The 22,500-nt window shown below is 43.2% G+C and overlaps 1 protein-coding gene across 1 annotated transcript in view; it reads right to left on the reverse strand.

Moving 5' to 3' along the window:
• The window catches only part of dnajc6 (DnaJ (Hsp40) homolog, subfamily C, member 6), a gene marked incomplete at both ends in the record, with an annotated part of 135,940 nt that overhangs the window by 43,907 nt on the left and 69,533 nt on the right, over positions 1–22,500 (reverse strand). The window contains 2 exons of the mRNA XM_084309820.1: positions 1,073–1,221; positions 14,271–14,320. Coding sequence (XP_084165946.1) covers positions 1,073–1,221; positions 14,271–14,320 — 199 coding nt within the window. The remainder of the gene's footprint in view (positions 1–1,072; positions 1,222–14,270; positions 14,321–22,500) is intronic.

Here is a 22,500-nt window from a genome sequence, read left to right on the forward strand (position 1 = left end):
ACCTAGAGAGAGAGAGAGAGAGAGAGAGAGAGAGAGAGAGAGAGAGAGAGAGAGAGAGAGAGAGAGAGAGAGAGAGAGAGAGATACAGTTACACTCATATACCTAGAGAGGGCATTGGTTTAATGGAACAATGGCGGGGTAACAGGTCTTGTATGCAGTGGGCTTGGACTTGGCAGAATGTATTGTTGGAGGTGAAAGACGAGGAGGAGACTAGTTTGAAACTAACTGCTACGTTACTTTTAGCATTAGCAACTAGCTAGCTGTCAAATCATCTCTAATTCATTCTCACATTCCCTTTACTTCTCACGCTGGACACTAATGCAGGAAACAATCCCACCGCTGCCACCAATGTAACCGGGGAATAGTCCGCCTATACTTTCAAACTATAGTCAAATAAAATCACGGGGAGAATTGATATCTGATCATCAACATAACGGTTTTCTTCCTCTTTCCACTCCACAACACAACAACGGACCTGCCACAGGCACGCGCCCTGCAACTCCACCTAATGACGTCAGCATCAATAATAACATAGAACACATTGATTTGATTAAATAGCTTACATAAGTCTAACCAGCTAGCACTAACGTTAGCTTGTTTTTGTTTAGAAAAAGCTCACACCAATTTATGAGGCTGTAAGTTACCTGTAACTGAGTGGCGAGACTAAACAAAAAAGACTAAATCGAGACTAAACGAAGACTAAAATGCTCAGACCTGTAGTTGACTAAATGAAAAATAAATGAAGGTGACTAAATATGATGAAAACGAAAAGAGCATTTGACACATGACTAAGACTAAAATAAAAAAAATGCTGACGAAATTAACACTGCTCAACGCTCAATGTATCCGTGCTTTCATAACACATTTACTGTCTCATCTTACTGTCTCCTCTTACTGTCTCAATGCTATATTAATATGTAGTCCTTTTAGTAAAAGTTTAAGCCTCAAAGTATCAGCATTGACTTGTAGATAGTGAACATGAACGTATAAAAGACACAGAATGTTCTGAAGCCTCTTGGTATCATCTATACATTACTGGTGTTGAACAATGTGTTTCCTCTCGCTCTCATACCCGGTTGGAGAATTTGGCGCCACGGTAGTTGCGCTGTGATAGGTTGAAGACGGTGTAGTGGTCGGCATGGCGACTGTCCAGGAAGGAGCGTATGTCTTCCACGTGGTTCTGGTAGCCGATCTGCACTGCCTCCGCCGGGTACGTCATCACTGGAAACAGGAAAAGAAGAAGAAGAAGAAGAAGAAGAAGAAGAAGAAGAAGAAGAAGAAGAAGAAGAAGAAGAAGAAGAAGAAGAAGAAGAAGAAGAAGAGTAGAAGAAGGAGTAGAAGAAGAAGAAGAAGAAGAAGAAGAAGAAGAAGAAGAAGAAGAAGAAGAAGAAGAAGAAGAAGAAGAAGAAGAAGAAGTAGAAGAAGAAGCAGGAGAAGAAGTATAAGGAGAAGGAGAAGAAGAAGAAGAAGAAGAAGAAGAAGAAGAAGAAGAAGAAGAAGAAGAAGAAGAAGAAGAAGAAGAAGAAGAAGAAGAAGAAGAAGAAGAAGAAGAAGAAGAAGAAGAAGGAGGGAAGAAGAAGAAGAAGGAGGAGGAGGAGGAGGAGGAGGAGGAGAAGGAGAAGGAGAAGGAGAAGGAGAAGGAGAAGCAAAAGGATTAAAGATATGAGGCGTTTTCATATGGTTATTATACTCCATTTTGTGTATAAGCTCAGGCCTGGGTTTGTGAGAGATAGTGAAGTCATAACACACATAGTGGTGCGGGTCACCTAGGCCAGTGGTTCCCAGACTGTGGGGGTATTGCAGGATGTCCGTGGAAAAAAAGATAAATAATAATTACAATTTTAAATAACATTTTAAAACCGTTGTGTAATATAAAACATAGTATTACAGTTTGTTATTCTCTCAAATTAGGCTAATCATTATCGGACTACATTTGTGTCGGAGGGGTGTGGTTAAATATTCAGGTCTCAAGTGTCGGAGACGGAGAGAGACGCACAGAAATTACAGCTCGTTTCCATTCCGAGACAACGGACTCAGTAGGCTACTTTGTTGGAGGTGTGAAACATTAACATCTTTGGAACCGCTTGTGTTAGATTAAGTCCAGTGCACGCTCCGCAAGTCAAACTGAATGGTGCATAAGTGTCTCTCTCTCTCTCTCTCTCTCTCTCTCTCTCTCTCTCTCTCTCTCTCTCTCTCTCTCTCTCTCTCCCTCTCTCCCTCTCTCTCTCTCTCTCTACCAAATCCATTCGGAGTTGATTTAACTTCATTAGCACCGTGCCATTATATGTTTTGACGTTATTCGTTTCTGTTATCTGAAGCTCAGTGTCTCCACCCCTCTCTACTCTGAAGCTCAGTGTCTCCTTCTCTCCCTCAGTGTCTCCCAGCTGGCCACGATGAGCCCAAGCTAAATGTATCTACAGTATCTATGTACTTTATATATATGTTTTCACCATTAAACCTATATCGATCATGAAGCTCCATCTACGACATAATTGATGAATTCGGTTCCACCGCATGTTGGATGAAGCCATCGTGATCAAACCTCTATCTAGCCTCCTCCTCCATGGACCTCTATCTAGCCTCCTCCTCCATGAACCTCTATCTAGTCTCCTCCTCCATGAACCTCTATCTAGCCTCCTCCTCCTCCATGAACCTCTATCTAGCCTCCTCCTCCATGGACCTCTATCTAGCCTCCTCCTCAGTGAACCTCTATCTAGCCTCCTCCTCCATGAACCTCTATCTAGCCTCCTCCTCCATGAACCTCTATCTAGCCTCCTCCTCCATGGACCTCTATCTAGCCTCCTCCTCCATGAACCTCTATCTAGCCTCCTCCTCAGTGAACCTCTATCTAGCCTCCTCCTCCATGAACCTCTATCTAGCCTCCTCCTCCATGAGCCTCTATCTAGCCTCCTCCTCCATGAGCCTCTATCTAGCCTCCTCCTCCTCCATGAACCTCTATCTAGCCTCCTCCTCCATGAACCTCTATCTAGCCTCCTCCTCAGTGAACCTCTATCTAGCCTCCTCCTCCATGGACCTCTATCTAGCCTCCTCCTCCATGAACCTCTATCTAGCCTCCTCCTCCATGGACCTCTATCTAGCCTCCTCCTCCATGAACCTCTATCTAGCCTCCTCCTCCATGAACCTCTATCTAGTCTCCTCCTCCATGAACCTCTATCTAGCCTCCTCCTCCATGACCCTCTATCTAGCCTCCTCCTCCTCCTCCATGAACCTCTATCTAGCCTCCTCCTCCATGAACCTCTATCTAGCCTCCTCCTCCTCCTCCTCCATGAACCTCTATCTAGCCTCCTCCTCCTCCATGAACCTCTATCTAGCCTCCTCCTCCATGAACCTCTATCTAGCCTCCTCCTCCATGAACCTCTATCTAGCCTCCTCCTCCTCCATGAACCTCTATCTAGCCTCCTCCTCCATGAACCTCTATCTAGCCTCCTCCTCCATGAACCTCTATCTAGCCTCCTCCTCCTCCATGAACCTCTATCTAGCCTCCTCCTCCTCCTCCATGAACCTCTATCTAGCCTCCTCCTCCATGAACCTCTATCTAGCCTCCTCCTCCATGAACCTCTATCTAGCCTCCTCCTCCATGAACCTCTATCTAGCCTCCTCCTCCTCCATGTACCTCTATCTAGCCTCCACCTCCTCCTCCTCCATGAACCTCTATCTAGCCTCCTCCTCCATGAACCTCTATCTAGCCTCCTCCTCCATGAACCTCTATCTAGCCTCCTCCTCCTCCTCCTCCTCCATGAACCTCTATCTAGCCTCCTCCTCCTCCATGAACCTCTATCTAGCCTCCTCCTCCATGAACCTCTATCTAGCCTCCTCCTCCTTGAACCTCTATCTAGCCTCCTCCTCCTCCATGAACCTCTATCTAGCCTCCTCCTCCTCCTCCATGAACCTCTATCTAGCCTCCTCCTCCATGAACCTCTATCTAGCCTCCTCCTCCATGAACCTCTATCTAGCCTCCTCCTCCATGAACCTCTATCTAGCCTCCTCCTCCATGAACCTCTATCTAGTCTCCTCCTCCATGAACCTCTATCTAGCCTCCTCCTCCTCCATGAACCTCTATCTAGCCTCCTCCTCCATGAACCTCTATCTAGCCTCCTCCTCCATGAACCTCTATCTAGCCTCCTCCTCCATGAACCTCTATCTAGCCTCCTCCTCCATGAACCTCTATCTAGCCTCCTCCTCCATGAACCTCTATCTAGCCTCCTCCTCCTCCTCCATGAACCTCTATCTAGCCTCCTCCTCCATGAACCTCTATCTAGCCTCCTCCTCCTCCTCCATGAACCTCTATCTAGCCTCCTCCTCCATGAACCTCTATCTAGCCTCCTCCTCCATGAACCTCTATCTAGCCTCCTCCTCCTCCTCCTCCTCCATGAACCTCTATCTAGCCTCCTCCTCCTCCATGAACCTCTATCTAGCCTCCTCCTCCATGAACCTCTATCTAGCCTCCTCCTCCATGAACCTCTATCTAGCCTCCTCCTCCTCCTCCTCCATGAACCTCTATCTAGCCTCCTCCTCCATGAACCTCTATCTAGCCTCCTCCTCCATGAACCTCTATCTAGCCTCCTCCTCCATGAACCTCTATCTAGCCTCCTCCTCCTCCTCCATGAACCTCTATCTAGCCTCCTCCTCCATGAACCTCTATCTAGCCTCCTCCTCCTCCTCCTCCTCCATGAACCTCTATCTAGCCTCCTCCTCCTCCTCCTCCATGAACCTCTATCTAGCCTCCTCCTCCTCCATGAACCTCTATCTAGCCTCCTCCTCCATGAACCTCTATCTAGCCTCCTCCTCCATGAACCTCTATCTAGCCTCCTCCTCCTCCATGAACCTCTATCTAGCCTCCTCCTCCATGAACCTCTATCTAGCCTCCTCCTCCATGAACCTCTATCTAGCCTCCTCCTCCTCCATGAACCTCTATCTAGCCTCCTCCTCCTCCATGAACCTCTATCTAGCCTCCTCCTCCATGAACCTCTATCTAGCCTCCTCCTCCATGAACCTCTATCTAGCCTCCTCCTCCATGAACCTCTATCTAGCCTCCTCCTCCATGAACCTCTATCTAGCCTCCTCCTCAGGCAAAACTGTACATGAACCTCTATCTAGCCTCCACCTCCTCCTCCTCCATGAACCTCTATCTAGCCTCCTCCTCCATGAACCTCTATCTAGCCTCCTCCTCCATGAACCTCTATCTAGCCTCCTCCTCCTCCTCCATGAACCTCTATCTAGCCTCCTCCTCCTCCATGAACCTCTATCTAGCCTCCTCCTCCATGAACCTCTATCTAGCCTCCTCCTCCATGAACCTCTATCTAGCCTCCTCCTCCTCCATGAACCTCTATCTAGCCTCCTCCTCCATGAACCTCTATCTAGCCTCCTCCTCCATGAACCTCTATCTAGCCTCCTCATCCATGAACCTCTATCTAGCCTCCTCCTCCTCCATGAACCTCTATCTAGCCTCTTCCTCCATGAACCTCTATCTAGTCTCCTCCTCCATGAACCTCTATCTAGCCTCCTCCTCCATGAACCTCTATCTAGCCTCCTCCTCCATGAACCTCTATCTAGCCTCCTCCTCCATGAACCTCTATCTAGCCTCCTCCTCCTCCATGAACCTCTATCTAGCCTCCTCCTCCATGGACCTCTATCTAGCCTCCTCCTCCATGAGCCTCTATCTAGCCTCCTCCTCCATGAACCTCTATCTAGCCTCCTCCTCCATGAACCTCTATCTAGCCTCCTCCTCCATGAACCTCTATCTAGCCTCCTCCTCCATGAGCCTCTATCTAGCCTCCTCCTCCATGAACCTCTATCTAGCCTCCTCCTCCTCCATGAACCTCTATCTAGCCTCCTCCTCCATGAACCTCTATCTAGCCTCCTCCTCCATGAACCTCTATCTAGCCTCCTCCTCCATGAACCTCTATCTAGCCTCCTCATCCATGGACCTCTATCTAGCCTCCTCCTCCATGAACCTCTATCTAGTCTCCTCCTCCATGAACCTCTATCTAGCCTCCTCCTTCTCCTCCATATACCTCTATCTAGCCTCCTCCTCCTCCATGGACCTCTATCTGGCCTCCTCCTCCATGAACCTCTATCTAGCCTCCTCCTCCATGAACCTCTATCTAGCCTCCTCCTCCATGAACCTCTATCTAGCCTCCTCCTCCATGAGCCTCTATCTAGCCTCCTCCTCCATGGACCTCTATCTAGCCTCCTCCTCCATGAGCCTCTAACTAGCCTCCTCCTCCATGAACCTCTATCTAGTCTCCTCCTCCATGAACCTCTATCTAGTCTCCTCCTCCTCCTCAGGCAAAACTGTACATGAACCTCTATCTAGCCTCCTCCTCAGGCTACACTGTACATGAACCAGTACATACTGAATTTCCCCAAGGGGATCAATGAAGGAATATCTTATCTTATACTATACAGTGAGTTCTAGAGAGTATGTCTGGTGCAATGAGAACTGCAGTGTTTATACACTGAAATGTTTTATTAATGTCCCCTTTAACAAGAAGCACAGAGACACAAGCAGTGAGGATGCGGTCAGAGAGGATCTGTCTGGGCCGCCCACACTAAACGGTAAATGGACTGCCTTAATGGTAAACTTACGCCCCACATTTACCCATTCACTCACACGCCGACGGCAAGGTGCCAACCTGCTCATCAAGGTGCCAACCTGCTCATCAAGGTGCCAACCTGCTCATCAAGGTGCCAACCTGCTCATCGCAAGCAGTATCTTGCGCAAGGGCACTTCGAGAAATCAACATTCTAACCTTTGCTGTTAGGAAGAACATTCTAACATTTTCTGTTAGTTAGAACATTGTAAAAAAATTGTTAGGAAGAACATTCTAACCTTTTCTGTTAAGTAGAACATCCTAACCTTTGCTGTTAGGAAGAACATTCTAACCTTTGCTGTTAGGTAGAACATTCTAACCTTTTCTGTTAGGAAGAACATTGTAACCTTTTCTGTTAAGTAGAACATCCTAACCTTTGCTGTTAAGAAGAACATTCTAACCTTTGCTGTTAGGAAGAACATTCTAAGCTTTGCTATTAGGAAGAACATTCTAAGCCTTGCTGTTAGGAAGAACATTCTAAGCCTTGCTATTAGGAAGAACATTATAACCTTCGCTGTTAGCAAGAATATTCGAAGCTTCGCTGTGAGGAAGAAAGTCCTAACCTTCGCTGCAGGAGTGACATGGACGGTAGGCCTGTCCCATGGTGTTTATTTTAGTGCTGTCAGGCGATTAAAAAAATTAATCTAATTAATTACAGGATTTGTAATTAATTAATCTAATTAATCGCATTTTTATCGCATTACCATTTTATGCCTCATATTCTATATTCTATAATCATATTTCAAATTGCATGTGTCCGGATGGCAGAATTCAGTACTGTATCTACAAAACCTTCTGTTTAATCATCTTCCATCTATTAATTTGCTTAGATTTTTCAGGTCTGGTCAATTTGAGCATGGTGTTATTCACAGTCAAAGATAAAAAATGTTGTATTGATATTCTCATTTGGTTCATTACAATTTACTCAAAATAAAATGTTCATTCAATCAATCACCGCGCAGATTGATTGATTGAATGAAAATGTTATTAACAGATTGCAGAATGGGTACAATACAGTACGGCTCAATACACACAATTGTTAAGGGAATGCAGACCAGAGTAAGACTTTCGTCTTGTTTACATCAGGGTCCCCCATTTTCAATTCATAATGAATTGTAAGTAAGGGTGCAACTTGCACCGTGCAATCCATTCTTTGTGGATCTAGCCCACAGTATTTCTGACACTGGGAAATTGGGAATATACATTCCCTGAGATTCATAGATGTCCCTAGAATCAGATACCAAGAACATGCAAATGGACCATATTAAAAAAAATCTGTAAATGTGTATTCTACATGCTTATGGAATGAATGAGATACAAAAAAAATAGTATTATTAAAAAAAAAAAAAAAAAACTTTTTTTTGTAATTAATTTTGAGTTAATTTTCATAACGCGATTATTTGCTGTGTAATTAATTAATCTAATTAACGCGATAAACTGACAGCCCTAGTTTATTTATAAGTAGAGTTATTTTTAATTGGCCGATATTAATATGTAGAGAGCAGGGTGGTATATATAATGCAGATATAATAATTTTTATTTGCATCTGATCAAATAAAACAATTGAATGATTTAAGTAATGAGACACAAACAAGTCTCTTTGTTCCTTTAGTAGATATGCGCTTATTATTTTAAATAAAAAAGATTTAGCAAACTAAATTAACTGAAAAATCTGTTTGTTTATTTGTTTATTTATGAATCCACATTAGTCTACACCAGGTGTGTCAAACTCATTTTCACAGAGGGCCACATCAGCATTATGGTTGCCCTCAAAGGGCCAAAGACCGTATAAATGTTAATGTAATGTAAAATAAATGTAGCTACTCATTTACATATTGTTAAACATGTTGTTTCTGTATTTATTACTTATTCAAGTTATACATATTGCATATGCATTTGCATAGATGTAAAAATATATGTTAGCTTATGTTATTTTAACAAATAATTTTTGTTTATCAGAACCCCATATTACTCCATCAATCAATGATCAAACCATTCAAGTAAATAACAAAGAAGAATATCATCAAATACAAGCTATGACATTAAGTTTGTTCAAAACCTTTTTGTCACAGTCAAGAGGGGCAGAACTAACAACTGTGAGCTGCAAAGAACACGTGGGACAGATATAGCAGATGTTACAAAAACAAATGGCTGCACACAACCTTGCAGAGGCCATACATCCAACTAATGGAAGATAGTTAGATTAACTTTAATTAACAGATTGCAGAATGGGTACAGTACAGTACAGCTCAATACACACAATTGTTAAGGGGATGCAGACCAGAGAAAGACGTTCGACTTGTTTACATCAGGGTCCCCCATTTTCAATTCGTAATGAAATTGCTATTATGTGTCTGCATGAACACACAACTGTAACTGTACTAAAAAATAACAAAATAAGGGTTGTCTCAGTTCACAACTATATTGGTCAAGTTTTGGGTGGGATTTGTTTGTGTCCCTACAGCTTCTTATTCAATTGAGCGAGATGCTCGGTTATGTCACACAGCCAGTTTGCATCTGACAGTTCAGACAATATTTCTTCAACCCTTTGTTACTTATTCCGCCTGAATCTTTTTTGTATTTTGGGCTGTAAAATTGTCAAAGAATGTCTGAGGAGTAAGTGCTTTTGGCTTTTTTCCTTTGTTACTTCATCAATACCTCAGATGTTCAACATACATGTATATGTAAGAATGTGTAATAACTAAGGCTGTCAAAGGTAAAGCTTTATTAACGCATTAACCCACAATTCTTTTAACGCCGCTATTTTTTAACCCAAGATTAATGTTTAAAAAAAACAGAGCTCTTGGGGGCCACATCAAATGACTTGGCGGGCCACATTTGGCCCGCGGGCCATGAGTTTGACACCTATGGTCTACACCAGGGGTCAGGAACCTTTTTGACTGGGAGAGCCATAAAAGCCAAATATTTCTAAATATATTTCATTGAGAGCCATATAGTATTTTTAACATATAATAAATTAAATATGTCTTACTTTTAATGCGACTTCTGGTGCTGCATGGTTTTGCTGATGGCCTTGTAATCTGGTTCATACGTGGTGAGATTGAGCTTCATGCAGGCATTGAGGCTTCCATCAGTTAAACGTGAGCGTAGGTTGGTCTTAATGTTCCTCATATGCGAGAATGACTGCCCACATGCATATGTAGAGCCAAACATGGTCAATACGGCAATACTCACGCTGCATTGTGTGGTATGTCACAGGAAGCTCGTTCCAAGTTTTAAGAATCAGCTGGTCTTCAGGTTGAAGATTTTTAATTTCTGTCCACTTGTGTTCCCTCGCCAGCTCTGCTCGCTATATCTTCAGCTACAGATACTATTAGCTAGGCCTGCCGCAATAAGCAATAAATCGATTAATTGCTGCGATAATTAAAATGAATGCAATGATTTTGATGGGCGCGATTAATTGCTATTTGCGCGTTTGTTTTAATGAGGCGGAACCAGTGCCGCTTGTCAGTCACTGTCCGTGTTGGGAGGCGGGTCGCTGACGTTACTAGAGTACAGCACGGGAGCCCCGTGGGGCAACGCCACAGCTTAACTACATTTCTCAATAGTGTGGCTCCTTTTAACCAAGTAGCATTATTTGTAGTGTAACGTTAGCTATTTTTAGACCCAAGTAGTTACTCGCTACTGCCCGGAGAAACTGGACTGCTAAATAAAGATGAAAGATAGAGCTTTGATTCTCATTCCATGCTAACAACATTAGCTAACAAACGAAATACAACGTATAGCATAGCTACAAGTACAACACAGAATAACGTTAATACAATTACATGCATCATTGTTTACAATGAACGGGTGGGGCTGGTCAAAGGACTGGACACGGGGACAAGTTAAACACGAATTAATTTATTATAACACTCCGGTAGTTTCGAGTCGTGCTGCAGTGCCTACGCACCACAGCTATTCTATTATATACTGCTTTGACGCTTCCTCCTCATCGTTGATTGCCTGTAGTAGCTGCATCTAACGTTAGTAGCTAACGTTAAAACTAACCTAAAGTTAGTTGTTCACCAACAATCTCAACATTTGTTATTAGCTCAAAAACAACCGGACGAGACATGTTGTCGGCTCATATGTTCTGCTTAGGATAATCGCAACAATACTTCCGGTCCGGTCGGTGGGCTTCAAAATAAAAGTCTAAAACCGGAAAAGACGGAGCGGTGGGCTTCAAAATAAAAGTTTTGGGAAATAAATTTCTCAAAAAAAATTCTCTAACCGGTCGCAATAATATCGCTTATCGCGATATTTTCGGGGGCAATTAATCGCCCAGCAAAATGTGTTATCGTGGCAGGCCTACTATTAGCTGTATCTTCAAAACTCATTTCTGTTTACTTTAAAATGACACAGTATTATTAAGAAATATCACAAGTATTAAAAAAAAAAAAAAAAAAAAATGACTCAAAAAATTCTGGGAGCCATATGCTGTCACCAGAAGAGCCATATATGGCTCGCGAGCCATAGGTTCCCGACCCCTGGTCTACACCCATGGGTGAAAGACTATTCTTCCTGGGGTCCTAACACACAACCTACAACATTACAGTACATTACATTACAGTAACAAAAAGACAATAAAAACATAAGAAAATCATCAAAATCTCACACAAAAAAACACACAAAGGCTCCAACCACAAATACAATACTAACTAAACTAACTAACTAAACTAACAATACTAACTAAATAAATCAGTAACTCAACTGTATTTCACCATTCATAACAGCATCCTTCAACTTTTTCTTAAAAGAAAATGTGTTGCTGATCATCATTATCTTCACTGGTATACAATTCCAGTATGCAGCAGCTCTATATATTACGGTTCTCTTAACTCATTCTGTGCCAAAAACGTAATATCTCGTATTTCGCCGCCAAGCGCTGAGTGCCAAAAACGTAATATCTAGTTTTTAGATCCTTTGATATTTTTCCTTTGATCCCCATTCTATACGGTCAGCCGGAGCCCTCTAGGTCTCCCTGGCTCATCTGCCTACATTCGAATTGCAATGACGATCGAATCTCACCAGGTGGCAGTATCACCTACCTTTTGAACTGGAATAGCTTGGTGTGGATACACCTTTTTTATTAAATTTTTTGCAAGGGCTCCTCCTCAGAGACAGAGCGACAGAGCGATCGCCTTGAGATTTTTTTGCCTGAAGCCTATATGCCTATAGACATATACACGGGGTAATCGCGATGGCGATGCGATCACTGGGAATTATTCTTTTTGGAATACATTCTGGCTAAGGTAAGGTATATTCTATGTCTATTTTACGGAACCTGAAACATGTTTCTGTAACGATCAGTGTCGTGTTTTACAGGACGTAAAACATGCTCGACAAACACGATTGCAGTTTCTAGTTAAAACGACCCCCCCCCCCCCCCCTTGATGATTTTGTGAAGACACATATGTACATGGTATATACCTTTGATTTAGGAGTATTCAGGTTTTCAGGCGATCAACCAGAACGATTTGGGCTTATTGCATATAACGACTTAGGTTTACCAGTTTTATAAATATTAAACAAAAATGTTACAAGGCTGCATGCCAGCCTCGGATCCACTCTAAGCCAAGACAGAGCGGTATGCATTCCTCCAACACTGCTCCTCACAGAGCAGCGGAGGGCGAGACGTGCCGCTCTGTCCTGAGCGAGCTGAAGTTTCTCCAGATCCCGCTTTGAAGCACTCAACCAAATTGTTGGGCAGTAGTCCAAGTGGGATAGGACTAAAGCTTGTAACATTAGTTTAACTAATGTTCTCACTCAATAGATGAGCACACCTTCTGATCATTGAAATACTCCCACTAATTTTAGCCACTATGTTATTAATGTGCCTTGACCAAGCAAGCTTTTCATCAATAATCACACCCAACAACTTGGCCTCTCTAACCTGCTCAATAGCAGCACCATTCAACACAATATTTAGTTCCTGATCCGTTCTTAATTTATTTCTAGAGGCCAGCATGATAGTCTTTGTTTTTTAAACATTTAACGGTTGACACCATTAGTATTCCATTCATTTCGTATTGTATTTTGTTCACTTCGTAATGTATAGAGCTTGCTTAATTTGTATTTTCATGACACATTGCGTCCTTTGTTTTTGTCACTATCTTTCGTCATTGCATTATGTTTGTCATGTCCTATTCCAATTACATTTTTCACTTATAATTGTACTATATTCTATTGTGCTATATTTAATTTAGCTTATATCCCATTTAATTGTATTCAATGTCTTTAGTAAGTTTTACAGCCCTGGCCTATATTTGATTTCATAATTATATTATATTCTATTGTGCTATATTTAATTTAGTTGATATCCCATTTAATTTTATTCAATGTCTTTAGTCAGTTTTACAGCCCTGGCCTATATTTGATTTCATAATTATAATATATTCTATTGTGCTTAACTTAGTTCATATTTCATTTTATTTTACAGTCATTCACACACAGACACAATTAGAGCTGCCGCGATTACCGCATTACCGCGGTATCGCTGTTACATCACGGCCACCGCAGAGTAGGCTGAATACCGCGTCACCGCTGTTTTTTATAATAATAATAATAAATTACCCTCCTCTCGTTGGGCTTGCGGCTCTGCAGATATACCCTACTCGTCTATCGAGGTTCCAAGCGACCCTATTGGGTACCAGAAAAGTCACGTGAAACATTGCAGACCACGGATTGGTCAGAAGAGAGACGCGTCACACGTTTTTACGTCCTGAATGTCAGCTCATCACAACATGGCTAATAACGTTAGCTTTAACTCTCCGCCGGAGTGGACTAACATTGCGCCTCAGGAGTACTAAACGAGACATAATGATTTTACTGTCTGCAACGAATGTTATAATAAAAGCCCTTTGTTCTATACACTTGTCTGATTGAAAACTTTATTAACAGACCGCAGAATGGGACAACTCAGCACGCTCTGAGCAAAGAAAGGAACTGAGATATGAATAGAGTATTGCTTGCTATGGTCCGGTAAATACGCTGTTATTGAACGTATAACTATATAATGTCAATGCCACAAAACGAATGCCTTTATTATAAAGTAGTAACTTTATAGTAATAATAATAAGAAAGGGTCGGGGGGGGTTAGGGGTAATCACCCCTGCCCGCGACACCGAGTGAACTGCGCATCCGTGTTTCACTTTCAATAACTAATGCGTGCTTGCCGAATCCCAAACAATATTCATGCTGCAAAGTCATCCTCTAAAGATAGACATTTAGACTAGAGGCAGGCTATATGCTATAAAGAGTAGACTACTACTAAAAAAAAAAAATGCATTCAAACTTTTTTTTTTTTTTTTGTGTGCGTGCGGTAAAAACCGCGGCGGTAGGAAATATTTTGCAAATTTGTGCGGTAAGGAAATAATCAATACCGCGGCAGCTCTAGACACAATCACAGTCATACACACACACAGACACACTCACAGTCATACACACACAAACATAGTCACAGTCATTCACACACAGCCACACTCACAGTCATTCACACAGAGACACAGTCAGTCATTCACACACAGACACACTCACAGTCATACACACACAGACACACTAACAGTCATACACACAGACACACTCACAGTCATACACACATAGACATTACGTTGTTCAACATGTGAGTCGAGGTACAGCATCGTCTCTCCTCACCTATGATTCTAGACGTGATGTAGGCGATGTCCAGCTCCCCCTTTGTGTATCTGGAACAGAAAGATTAGAATTCAGTTAGGATTTAGAATATACATATTGTGGCAGATATCCCCCCCCCCCCCCCCCCGTCTCATGGATATGTGAAGGACGGGAGGTACTACTGCCACGGGAGGAGTAGAAGCAATTAGGTAGTTGATTAGTACTGATAGAACACACCTGTGCACCATTAGTTCACCCACATCCCACACACACCAGACACACACTATAATACACTAGGACAGATAGAGTTGAGTTGAGAGGAGGTGAGGTTGGAGCTGAGTACGTGTAGAAAGAGAGTGTTGTATGGTGAGAGGTAATGAGAGGAGAGGTGAAGGCAAGAAGGTGTTCATTGTGTACTGGACCCTAGACTGGCTGAGAAACCCCCTTGTGTACTGACCCTGGACCGGACGACTACTCTGAGTATTGAAAATCCTTTTTTTGTACGAGAGCCTGTTTTTGTGTTTTGACCATTGGACTGTATTACGACCATTCTATTTTTGCCCATCGGACTATATTCTGACTATATTCAGCTAGTTAGATAGTAAATTATATTGACCTATTTGTTTACACTGCTTGTGTTGTTTTTACTACCTGTACCCCCCCCCCCTTCCCCCATTGCACCTGTGTGGACAATTACATTTGTTTGTTTTTGAACCGTGACGAGTCTGAACACCACCAGGCTTGTCACAATATATATATATATATATATATATATATATATATATATATATATATATATATATATATATATATATATATATATATATATATATATATATATATATATTGGTTATGAATAACCTTGAGACAAATTATCAGTTTAATTTGTTTGTAGAGGATGTAGAGTGACAGTAAGGATGAGAGAGATACATGGGGGTGTGGGGGAGAGAGAGGGGTGTAGAGAGATAGGGGTGAGAGATAGAGATAGAGAAAGAGAGAGGGGTGGAGAAAGAGAGAGGGAGAGAGAGGGAGGGGAGAGAAAGAGAGAGGGGAGATACAGTAAAGACAGAAAGAGAGAGGGGGAGGAGAGAGAGGGGGAGAGACAGTAAAGAGAGAAAGATAAAGAGAGAGGGGGAGGAGAGAGAGAGGGAGGGGAGAGACAGTAAAGCCTAGAGGTCGCTGTTTGACGACATTACATATTGTCAAGGGAAAATTGGAGTACTGACACTGTTGACCACTAGGAGCTGTCCAGTACAACCACAGTCTGACACTGTTGACCACTAGAAACTGCCCAGTACAACCACAGTCTGACAATGTTGACCACTAGGAGCTGCCCAGTACAACCACAGTCTGACACTGTTGACCGCTAGGAGCTGCCCAGTACAACCAGTCTGACACTGTTGACCACTAGGAGCTGCCCAGTACAACCACAGTCTGACACTGTTGACCACTAGGAGCTGCCCAGTACAACCACAGTCTGACAATGTTGACCACTAGGAGCTGCCCAGTGCAACCACAGACTGAGGTAGGTAGGTAGGTTTTATTTAGACAACAAACATATACAGATCACATTTGCTTTGTCAGGGATAGAAACGAAAAGCCAAGACTTATTTCCATCGTTGTCCCTGGAGTCAAGGATGCTTGGCCGCTGACACTCTTATGTCCTTCAGCCAAAGCCTGGCCTTGGGAGGCTCCATCATCCCCGGTATGCTGTGTACCATCCTCGACTCCCGACTTGACCTTGTTGACTCCACTCTCTGCAGCAGACGGAGGGGGGCATCAGGCAGCAGTGGCCAAAATGCTTCCAAAAATGCCCCAATTTGGTTTAAACACAATTTATCACGTCCTTAATCTCCTGCGTGATCCCCAGCATGGCCTTTGATCTCGATTGTTCATCAGAGTGGTAGACAGCGAGTCTCTTAAAAAGTTCCATCTGGGAGACTTCGATCCTGGCTATCGCCAACGCCAAAGGATTTACGTCTCTCCAAATTATGTTAAAGCAGAACCAGATCCAGATGATGATTGCTCCCATTCCAATCATCATGAATGTGAGGATATATACATCCTCCACATCTTCAATTTCAAGTGGAAAGAGGCTAATTGGATTCCACTTCCCATAGGTATCAATAGCAAATCCCTGCTTCCTCGAAGAAAATATGCGATCTATCGCTGCAAATGACCAGCTTACTAGATCCATATCGTAGTTGAGTAGGGAGTTGAGTTGATTCCGTTGAAGAAGGTAGAGTCGACACATCAAGCCGGCTTCAGGGAGGCAGTGAGCAGCGGCGATAGACGATAATCAACACGGCAGCCAAACAGCTTCAGGGAGGCAAGAAGGCAGTGGTGGGGGTGACCTTGAAGGTCCTGGGAGAGGGAAAGAAATGCGACTGTTCTCTGGGGAGGCTTGGAAGGAACCTTTTGACCACTAGGAGCTGCCCAGTACAACCACAATCTGACACTGGTGACCACTAGGAGCTGCCCAGTACAACCACAGTCTGACACTGTTGACCACTAGGAGCTACCCAGTACAACCACAGTCTGACACTGTTGACCACTAGGAGCTGCCCAGTACAACCAGTCTGACACTGTTGACCACTAGGAGATTTGCAGTATAATACAGTACAAAATATACATAAATAAAATCAGATTTGACATAAAGTCACAACACTCTCTCTCAGGCTATGGCATGCTGACACACACTGCAGCCCACTGGTCTCCTCCCCAAGCAGGACTTGTTCCTCCTCTCTTAACACATTGGTTGCCAGCCGGATATGATGATTTATCGCTTGGATGCCACCACGTTAATCAATGGGAGGACGAGCACATTTGCGAACGCATAAACTATATCTTAAATTATGGCTATGTGTCTAATACGCCTGCCGCTTATCAATGACTTGCTTGCAGTCAACATGTACAAAAACGGATAGTTTTTTCATCAGTACATTTCCGTTTTATACCGTTTTGAATACGAGTATAGTTTTGAAGATTTCTAGTGATTCCAGAAAAATCCGCGAAAATAGCTCTTTACTGGAATACACAAAACACGTTGTCATTTTTCGGCCTATTTATGAATCGTTTTCAAATAAACGCTAGATTATCGATAGTATATGTGTACTTATGCACGCTAGAGAAGCAGGCTGAAAATCGATTATCCATGACCTGGTCAGCGCTAACGTCATACACGCACACACATACACACACACACACACACACACGTTGTGACCGCTGTGAAAAAACATCTGATTAACCCAAAACTGGTCAAATAGATTACTTACCTCAGATCAGATGTTCTGCAAAAAGATTAATCCAATTCCTGATCGCCATTCCAAATATTGATCGCGTTTATTGATCCAACGTTATAGTCTGAAACACATGATCCAAACTGCTTCCAGCCTCGCTGTGTATCTGGTAACACGACACTGCTTTCCAGAGGTGGGGAAACCCTGGGGCGGAGTTTTTTCCTGATGCATTTTCCCATCGACTCCAATCCAATATCCGGTATTTGCCCTTTTCTAGCTCAGAGCCAGTCCCAATGATAATGTCAGGCTGGACGGATGAAAAATGAATGGATATCGCTAATAAAAGAAATAACGATTAAATAACGAGAAATCTCGTTGTTGGCAACCAATGTGTTAATAGAGACAGGTTTGGGATTCTTAATGTAAATAAGTTAATGTTAACCAGAATAAATTATGTATTTTAAACAGATCGAGAGCTATATATATACGTGTACAGCATTATTGTACATGCTATTATACAGAGTTATATGGGTTATATGCAGGTGTATACATATGTACATAGAAATGATTATATATAAGTATATTCAGACAGAATGTATATATATATGTATATATATATGCGGTGAACCTAAATATATATACAGTATATTAAGGAGCTCCTACAGCTACTCCTGGGTAGTTTGAGCATAAAAATATTTCCCCAGCATATTCCGTAATCTATCTATTCCAAATGGAGCCTTAACTCTGAAGAGCTGATACGGTAGGAACAGACCCTCAGAAACCCCCTTTGTGTCACATTGCCAGCATGTAATGTGTATCAAGTAGAGAGTGGACTGGTGTCCTGGAGGCGTCATGCTAGCACGCCCCCCTTTACACTCTCGCGCTGTGAAGCGCCAGCGGGGCGATGCGGTGGTTTCTCCCCGGCTTCCGTGCGGCGCGCTGCCGCCGGCTTGACTCGGTCCAGCGACAGCAGCAGCGGCCGTCTTCCACCGCCTGCGGTATCCTCCCTCCGAGGCGGCTCGTTCTTATTATTATCCCCCATTGTTCAGGTCAACATGGTCGCACAAACACCCGTTGGAGGAGTAGTGGGGGAGAAGAAGAGGAATATTTTAAAATAGCAAGAATTATCAACTGGCAACTCTGTGCTCGTCATACCTGCAGCTGCTGGTACTGTATGGAGAGAGAGGCACACAACAACAGACAGACAGCTCAGTGATTGAAACCGGCTGTCTGTCTGTTGTTGTGTGCCTCTCTCTCCATACAGTACCAGCAGCTGCAGCTGCACCCTGATGTAAACAGGGGGACCGTCACCCTGATGTAAACAAGACAAACGTCTTTCTCTGGTCTGCATCCCCTTAACAATTGTGTGTATTGAGCCGTACTGTATTGTACCCATTCTGCAATCTGTTAAATAAAGTTTTCATTCATTCATTCACGAGCACAGAGTTGCCAGTCGATAATTCTTGCTATTTAAAAATATTCCTCTTCTTCTCCCCCACTACTCCTCCAACGGGTGTTTGTGCGACCATGTCGACCTGAACAATGGGGGATAATAATAAAAACGAGCCGCCTCGGAGGGAGGATACTGCAGGTGGCGGAAGACGGCCGCTGCTGCTGGAGCTGGGCCGAGTCAAGCCGGCGGCAGTGCAGCGCACGGAAGCCGGGGAGAAACCACCGCATCGCCCCGCTGGCGCTTCACAGCGCGAGAGTGTAAAGGGGGGCATGCTAGCATAGGTCAGGGGGGCGGAGCTAACAATATACTCGTTATCACCATACATAACGCTTATATTGAAACACGTGGACATTAGGGCCGTTCTTTCAACCTAAAAGTGCACTTTCTTCAACCTCGAACCTAAATTCCTTAGCAACCCGTGTTACCAAGTAAACAAATCACGGAACGATAGCCAGTTAGCATATATATATATATATATATGTATATGATTGTGCATATGTTGGTATGTAGTTGTATATATGTATATAAAATGGCTAGAGAAACTATACAGGGTAACCTACAATTTTGGCAAATATTAATAAGGTATTATTCAAAAGTCTTTTGTTAACTAAGTAATTTTTTTCAATATAAGTTTGACAGTTACTAAAGTATGAATTAGTAAAGTTAATATAGTATGATCTTCGTCACCAACGCTGGAGATGCTGGGTTCGCGTGTTCGAATCCAGCTCCCGGCGTTGTCACCAGCTTGGCTGGCCGTTCACACTAATACAATTAGCAGTGTTAGAGGGTGGGAAGCTGGTGGGTGGTTCCTGGGCGTTGTGGACAGCGACCCCTACAGTTCGGTCGGGGCGCCTGCTCAGCGAGGGTAGGATTTGGAGAGAGGTAGTCCGGCCTCCCACACGTTACACTCTCCCAGTGAGAATCTGCGCGGCCAGGCTGGCTGCCGGCAGGCTGCACATGCGTCGGAGGAAAGCATGTGACAGTCTCCGGCCTCTCGGACCAACAGTAGGGGAAAGTGCGCAACCACCAGGAAGGGTGGGATGGGAGAAAAATCGGAAAAAGAAGGAGGGGGAAAAAGATAATAAAAAAAAAATATATATATAGTATGATCTGATGATTAAAAAGGGGTGGGAATAAATACGTGCATGCTTCTTCACACTCCTTTTCAAATATGTAAATTACCACAAAAAGAAAACTGACTTTTGTGTTTTTTGTTTAGTTTTTAATTAAATTTTTTTTATATACATTTATTATTTGAACGGCTTAAGGCTATATCTGTACTTGATGTTTGTTTGTTGTTGTTGCATATTTGAAATAAACTTCAATCAAATCAAATCAAATGCAATGGTTTCACTGCAGATACCAGGGATGGGCCGATACTCTCTAGCCTAGTGACCTAAACATCAGAGAGGTGAGAGGGAGTTCCAAGGCACAACGTATTGTCACCATTTGTATGTATGAAAATATAGAACATAGTTTATTTCTGCGGCCAACAGAGCTCAGTTTACAATCAGACATACTAACGTCTGACCAGAAAGTGTGAAAGAAGTTTGGTCAGACGTACATTAAATACATAATTTACATGACGTACATAAGATACCAGATATAATAATAAAGATGAAAAGAATTAAAACAAAGAATGGGTCTATGGCTTTGTTATGACTTCACACTAGAACTGGAATCGAAAATAACCTTGGACCTCTCACATCTCCTGGCCCTCTTGACTGTTGTAAGAACACTGTTAACTAAGACTGTCGCCTAGTGTCTTTGCCTAGTATACTAGTTTATCATATTAACTAGTCAAAGCTGTACAGAGATTTAACATAGATGGACACAGATAACATTTCCATCACAGTGTCTAGCAGTCAACTAGAAGCGACTGCTACCTGGCTTACTATGTTTCAAGTAGGGCTACTCTGCTTGCAGTACAGCAGTCTGCCGTGAAGATCCCTATGGGACGGAGGTCGAGGATGTCTCCAACTTCAAATGTCTGTTTACATCTCCGAGGACCTCTCATGGACCCTCAACACTTCGACACTGGGCAAGAAGGCTCACCAGCGCCTCTTCTTCCTGAGGAGACTGAGGAAAGTCTCCTCAGATTCTGGTGAACTTCTACCGGTGCGCCATAGACGGCATACTCACTAACTGCATCACAGTCTGGTACGGCAACTGCACTGCCTCGGACCAGAGAGCACAAAGCATCACCGGTACATAGGGTTGGGCACCGAGCACTTCCTAACTTCCGGTTCCAGAACCGTTAAGAAGACCGTAAAAAAATATTATTATTATTTCTTTTTTATAAATTAATTAGTTAATTAATACCCTAGTTACAGTACAGCAACCAAATTAAACTCTATCAAGTCAACTGACAATGTGAATAGTATGAAAAAAAGAAAGGATTCTTCAAATAAATTTGTTCTCCTGCGAAATAAGCTGTGACCATTCTCTTCGGTTCAAATAACAAACTCAGCAAGACCGACGGCTTCTCAGTTACAGTGGGTGACAATATTGTCACAAGGAAAAATGAAATTACCTACCTGGGTTCCATCCCAGAGGCTAATCTTTCCTGTGACAAAATGGCATCCAATGTAATAAAAAAAAGTCAACCAACGAACTCGATTCTTATACCGGATCTCCTCTCTGGTAAACAAGAATACCCTGAAGACTCTGGCAGGAGCACTCATTCAAGGGTAATACGACTATGCTTGCACCTCATGGTACCAAAGCACCTCAAAGGCACTAAAAACAAAATTACAAACATCTCCAAAACAAACTGGTTAGACTACTGCTTGACCTTACTCCTAGAACCCACCTCACCCCTGCCCACTTTGACAACCTAGGATGGCTTAGAGTAGACGACAGAGTACAGCAACTTGCAATGGGCCTGGTCTACAAGATACACTACACGACCAAGGTACCCATGTACATGTCAAAATACTACCCAAAGGTCAGTGAATACCACGATCACAACACCAGAGGGAGCTCCACAAATCATGTTAAACCCAGATTTGGCTCAAACAATGGACTAAACACGTTTCGCAATTATGCCACATCAATGTGGAACGCCCTACCCAAAGCTGTAAAGGATGTGAATCACTACCCACTTTCAAAAACACTCTCAAAGAACACCTACGGGAGACTGCAATTCGAAACTGGCCCCTGCAAATGTCCTAACCCAACCCCCTCCAATGTACAGTAAATGACCAAGTATGGCTTTGTCAATATTCCAATGTACAGTGTACAGTGTCCCCCCCCCACCCCCTAACCAACTCCCCCCCCCACCCCACCCACTCAACCACCTCCAATGTACAGTCCCCCCCCCCCACCCACCCAACCCCAACCCCCCCCCCCCCCCCACCCCACCCCACCTACCCAACCTCCTCCAATGTACAGTTTCTACGTCAAATGTATATACTCTCTTTTCTGGACTCTTCTTGTATCACAAACAGTACTGTATTTGCAAATCTGGTATGTCATAAATGTATATGTAACAGAGGCAACTCGCCCCTGCCACGAATTCGACCATGCCTTGAGTGGGAGTCGAACCCCAGGCGTCCGC

Source organism: Notolepis coatsorum (genome assembly GCF_963971535.1).
Source record: "Notolepis coatsorum genome assembly, chromosome: 3".
Classification (NCBI taxonomy): domain Eukaryota; kingdom Metazoa; phylum Chordata; class Actinopteri; order Aulopiformes; family Paralepididae; genus Notolepis; species Notolepis coatsorum.